The sequence below is a fragment of the Patiria miniata genome, unplaced genomic scaffold (genome assembly GCF_015706575.1).
Source record: "Patiria miniata isolate m_02_andy unplaced genomic scaffold, ASM1570657v1 HiC_scaffold_3, whole genome shotgun sequence".
In the NCBI taxonomy this organism is placed as follows: domain Eukaryota; kingdom Metazoa; phylum Echinodermata; class Asteroidea; order Valvatida; family Asterinidae; genus Patiria; species Patiria miniata.
In genome coordinates this window covers 9,029,363-9,040,786 of record NW_024037069.1, presented here as the reverse complement: position 1 = coordinate 9,040,786, position 11,424 = coordinate 9,029,363, and the positions used below count along the sequence as shown (strand labels likewise).

Sequence of the window (11,424 nt, the reverse complement as noted above, 5' to 3'; positions counted from 1 at the left end):
GTGCTATGAGCTGAGAAGGTGTTGGTGTCTTCACCTGCATTCCCAAGCGTGGATTTTATCCACCTGGAGATTGTTCGTCCGCCAACTTCTTTGTGTGGCATTACATATTACTCAAAACAGCTTTATTTTGGTATCCCGTATGGCATGTGTTCTGCGTAGATACTCTTTCAGTAAATTTATTTATTTATTTATTTCCAACAAAGCCTCCATAATAGGAGAAGATAAAAATTACAATAAGTACATATAATTATATACATAACACCGTGTTCACAAACAGGATAACCCCGACACTCAAGGCCGACCCCCAGATAATCCAGACAACGTCAGAAATTAAAAACCTGAGCAGTCCACCAAGAGTGCCAAGATCATCATAATCAAGGGATTGGTTACGATATAAAACTGTCTTGACACTATCACAAACACCATGGTTGATACAGTCTACATTCTTAATGGTAGAAATGTATTTCTGTCTGAATGATGGACTAACAATGCAATTTAGTAGTGAGAAATCATCATGCATGCTAAAACTGTTTTTTACTCTGTCAACTAAAGTGTTCTTGTATGCAAAACTATCATGGGCTTCACAATTATTCTTAAGGTACCGTGGCACAGTCCAAAACTGCCTTAGTAAAGCTGTGTTTGTCCACAAACATAAGTCTAGTCTGGATTTGATTTTATTCTAATGTTATTGGTCATTCAATTAATTCATCTGTCTCACCCCATGAAATTAGGATTAATTAGAGAGCATTTTATTTCATCAAATCTTGATTATTGGCCATGCGTGTACATACCGTGTTCTCAAAGGTAATTTGTATTTATTCATTTCTTCGCTTACTATTATGCAATAATATTTAGTTTTCTTTTATTTGTTTGGTTTCTTAAAGCTAATCGGTTTACGGATTACGGTAACTATGGTTTATGGTTTACGGCAGTTTACAGTCTGCGGTTTGCAATTTGAAGTTACGCTGTTTTCCGGTTAAGCCAGTTGTGATGTTGTTGATAAACAACATCACAATATAACTGTATTAGCAATTCGGCAATTAAATTTGTGTCTTTTGAGTTGTTGGTTTGGGCCACTATAGTGTGATGATAAAAAAGTAATTAAAAAATTTGACTAATAATCTATGTAAAAGTTATGAACTTGAGAAATATCAAAGTAGTTCCATCTTAGAAGGTTATTCATTAGCCTTTCGTTGATATTCGTATTGTGTATATCTCTTAGCAATCACGGATGGCAGATCGAGCTCCATTGATTTCAAACCTCTTTTCTCACGTTTGCTGAATATAAAAGGTGAGTTCTGCTGTCCGAAGAATGCGCTGTCGCTGTAGTAAACAGTGCGTTAAACGGAAGGGGTATGTTGGAGATGTTGACACTTAACATGGTACGTCATGTATGTGTTCCATAAATAATAATTAATCATTCCAAAGATTTAGTTTTTTTATCACAAACTAGCAATCTAAAATTTTTCAAACATCGCTATAGCCAAAATCGTGCCAAGTTGTGCCGACGCCCAAGCTATGTTTCGAGTGCATTTGTGAATAAGGTATATATAGTTATTGATTTAATGAGTAAACTAACAAAAAGTTGAAATTATTGAAACATGATATATTTCTCTCCATTCAACACATAATCCACTGCGACTGCGCACGTTTTTGGACAGCTCAATTCACCACTGAATCAAGGCAAACTTGAGAAAAAAAAATTGGTGTTGGCCTTGTGATGATAAACAAAAATCTACGGAATGACCAATTATTCATGAACAACATGAACGGCTGAATTGACCACTTAAATTCAGCAAACTTTGTTTTGAAATCAATGGTGCTCGCTCATCCGTGACTGAACAGATGCAAATAAGGTATCAGTGAAAAGGTAATGAACTATACTCTAAAGATGGAGCTGGTTCACTTTGACATGTGCGTTCTTTCAGCAAAACGAAAACAATTCACACGCAGGTGATTTGTTTTCGTTTTGCTGAAAGAACACTTACCTTTTTGGACATAACTTTAAACGGTGGTTGTGTTTAAAATTCCGTAACTTGAAAATTACATAAGTGATTTGAATGAATCTTGTACCAAAAGAAAGCTTATGAACTGGGCTTTCATATCCTAGATTTTAAAAGTGCTATATACAGAACTTCACTAAAACAATGGTCCTGACATTTGGGTTTCGGGTTTTTGTTTTACTCACCCTGCATAACCGTGTTCACTATTCTCAATATACAGGGTGGTTCAAGAAAAAGAACACCCATTTTTGACAGCAATTCTCACCTACTTAATGCACTTATTAAAAAAAAAAATCACATAAGTATAGGCCTTGACAGCAACTTTCACCTGTACTTGTTCAGCATATTTCAAAAATGTAATTGAATGGTTTATTAGAATATTGATCTTTAAACATAAGTGACGAAAAAAAAATGATTGCAAAAGCATCTTTTGTCTCTGAGATATGGTAGTTTAAAATTTTCATGTGCCAAACCTGTTTGTCCACGGACGGCTCCGCTTGACTGAGCTCCGGAGCTTGATTCGAAGACAAAAACACCACATGAGTCCAATACACGTGTACAACCGTGATTTTGGGACTTGTATAAATTAGCATAATAACACCTTTTCTTCCGATTTTCTAAAGACATTTTTACCACGCATGGTTGAAGAGCTATACTCTACTACATTATTTTTTAAAAATTCAAATAAGTTAAGTAAGTAGGTTAAAATTCCTGTCAAGAGTGTTTTTTTTTATCTTCTTTTGCACTACATGTACAGTACGCAGTCATCAATGATGAGGATTGCGTACGTACGTGCAAGAACTGAGGAAAAACACGAGGGAACCAAACAGTTTTGTTACTAAAGTCGCCAAGGCCGACTGGACTTTGCCTATCCGCGGTGACCCGTTTGCCTCGTTTAGACATTATATTTTGCCCCATTATTTTGGTCTAGGGTCAGGCGGTTAGTTGCCTATTTTATAGTCGAATAGCGTACAGTGACAGTAGCCTATAGGTAAACAAAAATAGACAAGAACGCACGAATTCTAGACATTCGTGATCTTCCGGCGAATCATGTTGACTTTTGTGAAACAATATATATTTTGAAAAATGGAGCACAAAACTTAGCCCGAGTGACTCTTCTTGCGCTAATAGTCTCCTCTTTCACGACTCTATGTAAAGGGGACAGTACATAGCATGCGTCGTTATAAGAGAAGACTATTAGCGTGCCGACATGGGCAGTCGGGCTAAGTTTTGTGCTCCAGTTTTCAATTTTGTGTACAATTTTGTGTTTCCGATGCCAAATGAATCGAATAGGGCCTCGGTGCGTTTAGATCCGTAGAACGGTACGTGTTCGCGGGATCGATGGTGTGATGGGTGGCCATCAAGTTTGGTGCGCCGTCCTCTGCATGCACCTCAATTGTCTGTTGTGGTGCGGTCTGGACAAGGCTCTGGGGGTCATGTTACCGAGTCTGACGGAGCAGTTCGCTACGAAGATGTGGGTGATTGGATGGATTGTATTCATCCGTAGTGGCTTCATACATCTCATCGGTAAGAATCTTATGATCTCGGGTCGAATCCGAATCAGTTTGAAATATCACCGCTGCTTTGTCCGGGAATGTCGCCTCTTAACGTCAGTATTAGCATCCTCTAATTGCTGATGCCCAGAGGGCTCGTCCTCTTTGCACATGCTGTGCTGATCGACCGACTGACCGACCGACCGGCATTTGGTTATTAGACTATTCCCCCCCCCCTAAACATATGGAGACCGGTAGCTAGCTCCCAGTTAAAGTTATTTTCGTTTGGGACTATTGAACTTCGGACTGATCAACCTTATTCTAAATTCGGACTACGGAACCTTCGAATAAATGAACTTTCGGACTAATGAATCTTCGGATTAATGAACCTATTGCATCAAATGTTCGGATTAACGAACCTTATTTCAATTTCGGACTAACGAACCTCCTCTTATGGAAATTTCGTGCATTCGGACTATCGAACCTTCGGACTAAAGAACCTTCGGACTATCGGACATCCGGACTATCCAGCGGCCCCCCGATTGGATCACCTCTGCGCGCGCGCAGCATGATTGTTTATTTTTGAATCAATGCCAGTTTTGTGCATGGACGGTAGTTGAACTCACAGTTATAAAAAAAAACCTGACTCTTGTCTTACCACAAAAAGTATGCAAATCGTCATTGTCTCCATGAATGCAACTTTCAAGCATTTCAACCGCAACAGTTTTAGTTACTGAGCAGTAATGCTGCTCTCTTTAATGATAGTTGCCACAGACACTTTCAGCAAAAATTGAAGCTCATCACCTCCGTCCAAAATTGCACAATTTCGTGGCCTGATGTCATTTTGGAAAAAAAAACTGGTTGCACGCAAACATTACCGTCGTGATTTTGAATTCAGGAGGTGGGGTTCAGTCCTAGCACGTCATGCATATAATTTGCAAACATTATTTATGAATCACTACTAGCTACCTGTCCCCATATTTGAAGTCCGAAGGACAACGGGGACAGGAAACGAGACTACTTGGTTGTAAGCTCATGAAGAGAGCCGAGCAGTCCTATCGTATAGGCTTTTTCTCGGTTGTCCTTTTTTGCAGGACCCGTTGCTGGGCCACTCGGTGTCAAGTTCGGTTCCCGCAACCTGATTACGGTCGGCGGTTTCACAGTTGGATTGTCCATAATCGCGGCTTCGTTTTCTACCAGTGTCACCCCTTTTGCGATCATATTGATTCTCGGAGGTAAAGTTTGTTACATTCTTCCAGATTATCAATTAGCCAAAGTAATTATTTCATGTCACAAAGGAGTTTTATGACGAAAAGGAATCAATACGATCTCACAAATTGTTTCCCTTTCTTTTTGCAGCTTTTGGCGTAAGTTTTACCGATATTCTCACCAGGTCAATCATCGGCCGTTCCTGTTCCAAGAACTATGCCCTTGCTATTGGCATCGGTTCATCGGGCTATGCATTGGGAACGTTCGCCTTTGCACCTTTCACCCAATTGTTACTGGATACGTACGGCCTGAGGGGTGCCTTGCTTATTCTAGGAGGGCTGAGCATGCATCTGGGGGTGTGTGGCGCCCTCTTGCGATCACCACAAATAGATGGAAGGACAAACTACCAGCCACTGTCAAGCAAAGATGAGGATCCAGGCTCCTCGAATGAAGACGATCCGGCTGATGGGAACTCGCGCCCTGGTGCTGAAAAAGACGCAATCGGGTGTTTCGGATTGGCGGTTTGCTCTCGGTCGTCATTTTGGATCGCCACCTCTCTGTACCTCTGTAACCGCCTCGTGGCCGATCTCTGGCTGATATATTTCGTGGCCCACGCGGAATCTAAAGGTTTCTCCGCAAGGGACGCCGTGACTTTCACCGCTGTGGCAGGCCTAGCGAGCGTGGTCTTCAAGCTCATCACCGGTCTCATCGTCGACCGAGGTTGGTTCAAACTGCGCCCGGCTTTGATACTGCTGACCATAGTCAATACTGTGACATTCGCCGACGCGCCCTGGGTGAGCTCTTATTGGTTGATGATGGTCAACAGCGCCCTCTGTTTCGGAACCAACGGCGGGATTTGCCCGCTAATGGACCTGTTAACACGAGATGTCCTTGGTGTTGAGCTTCTGCTCTCAGCTATCAGCTGGATGGAGATGATGACGGCAATTTCATTTTTCAGTTTGGGATTCTACCCTGGTAAGATTCATTTTGAATGTTCACTAGTCTTGCAGATACGGGCGGGCCAGATTGTACTATGGTGGAGACAATATACAATGTATATGCAAACCAGTGTTGTAGTACTCGTACTAGGTACTCGTACTCGAGTACTACTTGAGTACCCTTTTTTCATTTTTAGAGTACATGTACTCGTACACGTACTCGAATGTCAAAGCATCGTACTGGAAATGACGGTACTTGTACTTGGGGCAGCAAAGTACTCGTACCCGACATGTCGAAATTGTACTCGATCATCAAAGTACTCGGCTCGAATAGCTGTACTGGAAAAAAAAATTGGTATAGGCCTATAGCTTGACTTAAAGGGAATATACAACATTTGCAAACATCGGAAAACAAAACTACCAAATTTTTACGAAATAGCTTACTGGGATGTTGGTAAATGAAAGTCTAAAGCATCCTGTAAAATTATGGCACCTGGTGTGAAGTCATTTTAAAGAAAAGTGGTATTTTGTATAAATTTCCAACGGTGGTCGGCCGACTACCGTTGGAAAAACCTAACTATTTTTCAACTACTGCTCCAAATTTACCATTTTTTTCAGTCCAAATTTTATTTGCTATGTATTACATTTTAATGAACGGGTGCAGGCCAGCTAGACTGGTTTTCTTACCTTACAATTTTCCGGCATCCATAAATTGATTCATTTCATTTTTAGTGGAGTCAGGGAACCAGACTACTTGAAAATTTTAGTTTTTCTTGGTTTTTCCAGCATTTTCGAACACAAAACTTCAAACTTGGCAGTGTAACAATATTTGATCTATTATACTAACCCCACAAATAGTTCATTTCTGAAAATTAAAGCAAAATCCAATAATGTACATTCCCTTTAAGATTCGCTCGTATCCACCGCCATACGCTGATGAGCTTCACATAATCTTGTGAAGGAAGTGGCCTATGACCTATGTATAAAGTATCAGGCTGCAGCTGTTTAAGACCGCAGTTAGCAAATGCGCACATTCCATACCGAATTCGAAACGGAGCCTGAGCAAGTGACGACGAGAATTGAAAATTTACAAAACAGATGGTTTTACATGCAGACGTTCCAACATTATTATGCTTTTTATTGGGGGAGGGGGGGGGGGGGGGGGTGGCTGGTACCATCTGTCGATGGGGGCGCTGTTCAAAACCCACGATTATGCACACTAACGGACAATATAAGGTGCTTTTAACGCCGATACACTGCGCGAAATCACCCGCAACGGCTGATGGCACCAAAAAGGCTACCACTTACTTTTACAAAGGGCACTTGTTTAAAAAGGGTACTTGGTAACAAAAAAGGGCACTTTTTCAAAAATATTGGGGGGCCGTACGCGCTGGTGAAAAAAAGGGCATTTAGATAGAAAAGGGCAGTCTTTACAAAAAAAACTCGACTCGAGTCACATAGGCTAAAGACTCGGACTCGGACTCGACCAACATGACCCGGACATGACGTTAATGACTCTTAACTCGTGAGTCACATGTGTTTTTTTTACCCCCGAAATATACCTCTTCAGCAAAACCTCTTTACAAACATAATTCCGAAGGTAAAGCTATAAAAAACATTAACACACGAAAGTGGTGCTGCAAATAATGATGTTTATTAATGCGCCCCTCCATATTTACCACTTCAACGCATCACCAATATACCTATCGCTCACATTATGCATGTCCATGCCCATGCGACGGCGATTCCCGGGAGGGGGTGGGGGTCTAACGAGGCCATGGTAAAGTCACAAAAAAAGGCAGCCATTGCGTACACCACCCACCAAACTAAACAAAAGCAATACATTTGAACCCTTCCCCTTGCTTTTCATATTAAATTTGGGGAGGAAAGTTTTTTGACCCACTTTTTTGGAAACAAAAAAGTTAGTCGCCCCCCCCCCCCCCCCAAATGTGTTCTGGATCCAGCTTTGTGCCCATACCCACTCGTGCACATCCATTTCGTACAAAACGGTGACTCGTATACTCGGGGGCATGAATCAAAATTGGCTCATGACACGGAGTCGACCGAAGTTGTTCGACTACACCACTGCCCAGGTGTAAACTTAAACATATCCATTGATGCGCATTTTGAAGAGTTCCTCTTTCTTTGTTTCCTTTCCAGGCAAGATATACGAACAGACCGGAAGCTACGACTGGGCCTTCGTCAGTATGGGATTGATCTCAATCTTGTCGCTGGTGGCGCTGTTTGCTGAGTGGCTAGAAGGCCAAGCGGGATCAAGATCGCGGAGAGCACTGAAGGATTCTGGAGTTTAGAAAATCCAGTATAATGTCACGCTGTACTGGGGCACATTTAATAAATTTGTGCTCAACCTACTTTTTTAAGTGCATTTATAAATGGGATCTCGTTTACTAATATTGAATGATGAAAAGAGAGCGGGGTAAGGCTCCATGGGTATGGTATACCATATATGCACATCGGAAACGGCTTTAGATTTTGTTAGCACGGTAGCGTAAAATTTGGACTTCTAATAGGCACGTCACAATTAACAGAACTACAGTGAAAAGTCCCTTCTTAATTTGAGAGTCCAAAATGATCCAAAAGAGATCAGATTTAGTCGAATGTATACAATTATTGTTCTAACTTTCGATAAAGGCCTTACACGATGAAGCCCCTGCCTACATATGGGTCATTCCGTAAATTTGGGGTCCAAAAGTGTGCCGTTATGTCCCTGTTACACCTGACCTGTGTAATTTGCCATGCAAATATCATGGACATTTACTTCACACTATTTCTTAAATTTGTTTGGCAGGGTACTTTGCTTTACATAATCACTCTTGGAGATAGAAGACATTAATGGAATGTTTACTGAATTACAAAATCTTACACATGCATGATGTAACAGCGGAAAAGATTAACACAAAAAATTGAACCCCAACTTTATGGAATGATGAACCTGATCTGATGGACATTTTACATGTCATCTCACCTATACTGCAGTCACAAAATTGTGTCTCCCTACTACTACTGCCTCTTAAACAACATAATGATACAGGGTATTCGGTAGAATAACAGCTATACCCTTTCATATATGGAATTCACTAACCTATATACATGTATTAAATAAATTAACAAAATTAACAGTTTCCGCAGGGTCCTTGAAACTATTGTGTTAAGAATGAATTGTTTTAGATGATTAACACTATTGACAGCTGTGATTAGACTTTTTGCAATGTTTATAAAGTGGGTGTATTTAGCTGATTATTGTATTAGGCTTCTTTTTTAGTGTCTGTGTTTTTTTTTTAAAAGGTTTGTATCTTGTGTAGTTATGTACAGGCTAGGGGCCTTCTTAGTATCTTTTTTTCATAATTTCATTGTAATCCTTTTTGGTTTTCATTATCCTTTATTTGAATTTGTATCCTCACTGTATGTAGCGCCTCAGAGCACTGTATTAATGATCAAGGCGTGTTATACATTTTGCAACACAGGAGTCCAAATTTCAATGGACAGCGGGTTAGATTGAGTCTGAACACCTCTAACTTTTCCGGGAGAAATTCGACACGCGTGACACGTGGTCAAGTGAAACAAATCCGCTAGATGATTAATACTCCAGGTTCTCTGCATCCAGTTTGGGTCAAAGATGAGTTTCTTGGCTTTTAAAGAAAATGAAATTAATAAAGTGTACTAACAGAGTAAATAAAAGCTGTAGGCCATTTTAAAGTGGCATACAAGAGCACGTATAGTGGTCCGTTTGTTTGGAAGGTGATGCTTTGTTCGTTAATCAAGTTGATTGACATACATGTACATACATTGTAATCATTAAATAAATTCCGACGGACGTTTTGGGGAAATATTCAGACCATTCATTTTCTTGGTTTCATTTCCACCAGAACCGCTCTACCCGTGACTGACCTTTCAGGCTAGAGATCGAATATATTTTCGTTGTCTCCAAAATTGGCAACTTTAATGTTACAAATTTTTATGGTTTATTTTACAAATACAAATTGAAAACTTGGTGGCCAAAGAGCCCATAAGAGTCTCAAAGTACAAAATGCATGTAGGCCTACAAGTACATTGTACAATAAAAAAAAAACAATAAAAACAAAATGAAAATTTTCAATCACTTTTTTTTATTATCAAACTCTCGGTGGCTTTAAAAAAAGAGTGAAAAGATTGTGATAAGTCAACACATTATTCATATGAGCACACTCAGTACGGAAATTTTTTTCATTTGTTTAAAAAACCCCAAAATCTACCGAAACTGGTAATAATGAGGCTGTGGCTATTTCAAGCCCTCTTAGGCATCGAGAGATGTATCTTTAATATGGACAATTGATGCGATCAGACAAATGCTAGCAATACTCGCAGATAATCTGCAAAGAGCAAGTTTTGTTAGGTGCCCTGCATCATGGTGTAAACCTTAAGAAAGCTTTGCAGCTACTTGCAAACCAGTGGGATTGTGCGAGGATAATCACAAGACTTTCCCGGCCATATAATTATGCGAGCTTTATAAGTAACGTCCTTTGAGTGTAGGACTTGTGGTGTTTGCCCTGATTTTGCTCAGCTGTAACTGCATGAGTGAAGAACAAAAGGAAAGACCAGCAGCTAGACTAGTCAGTGTTTGGTACTAAGCCTTCACCGACAAGGTGAACATTCTAATCTTATAGGTTGCGTCCGAATTACCTGGCTACATTGTGTACGTCCGGTGTAGCGTGAATATCCGACTCCATGAAATGTGGACTCATTGGTAGTACTGCGCACGCGTGAGTACGATACTATGCTATTTTTAGGATCGTTTCGGGAGAGTGACCTGTCACGTGCGAGGGATCAACCAATAATAGGGAAATAGAGGTCCGATTTTCATAGGAGTCGGATTTTCATGTGACACCGGCAGCACCACACCAACCTCGTTTCCATGGGTACGATCTTGCTGCGCCCAGTGAAGGAACGCGCACGCGCCCATGGAGTCGAGGCTGGTATCACACCCACGTGAGCCTGTGTAGTTGCAGGGAACTATTAAACGATAGCACCATGCTAATTGAAGCCGTAACCAAGTAACTCGATGTCTTGTGGCATTAATGCCGTGGTCTAGTACGGCCAATCACCCAATCTCGTATACAGGAACGCATGATGCAAACCTATGCAACCAGTTAGCCGAGTCTCCGTACTGTAATACAAACTTTAATCAACTCACAGCAACTTCAGTACAATTTGGTCGTAATTATGTGCTAAAACAGAAGTGAAAAAATATAGGTTATTTTTTTTTAGTAATACACATGTACATTATTTACATTTAGTCATTCACACTTTACACATACAGTACATGAATTTATACAAAGTAAAGCGTTCACATGTTTGGTCCATTTACCTGCATGCATGCACATCAAATATTTATTTTATCCGTCACATTCAATTCCAAACGAGCGTTGTGCATCTTTGGTACATTTGATAGAAGTTACGTGATGAATGGAGGTCGCCATTTCAATGACATATGGACTACACGTTTAAAATTAGCAGTATACCTTCTTCAAAGAAAGAAAGATTTTGGTATAGGTTACCTCCGATTTAAGTGTTAGGCGCTTTTATAATAATATATTTTCAGTCATTAGCACAAATAGTTGGTGGAAAAGTAATCGCAATTTTTGAACAAGTCATAGCTTTATTCAAAGGGTCAATGAAGTGAATTTTTCTTTCGAACTTATTTTGTGCAACTTCCTACTCCTCTTAAATGTATGAATCTATTTGACATCCCTTTTTGGTAAATTTTATTGAAAGATGCAATTT

At 40.2% G+C, this 11,424-nt stretch overlaps 1 protein-coding gene across 1 annotated transcript; it reads left to right on the top strand.

Annotated features, from left to right (window-relative positions):
* Positions 1 to 2,742: 2,742 nt before the first annotated feature.
* On the top strand, positions 2,743 to 9,493 carry LOC119737702 (monocarboxylate transporter 13-like). The gene is made up of 4 exons (XM_038212248.1): positions 2,743 to 3,530; positions 4,591 to 4,731; positions 4,856 to 5,680; positions 7,804 to 9,493. The coding sequence occupies exons 1-4, from the start codon at positions 3,353 to 3,355 to the stop codon at positions 7,953 to 7,955; spliced, it is 1,296 nt and encodes a 431-aa protein (XP_038068176.1). The 5' UTR covers positions 2,743 to 3,352; the 3' UTR covers positions 7,956 to 9,493.
* Positions 9,494 to 11,424: the final 1,931 nt, after the last annotated feature.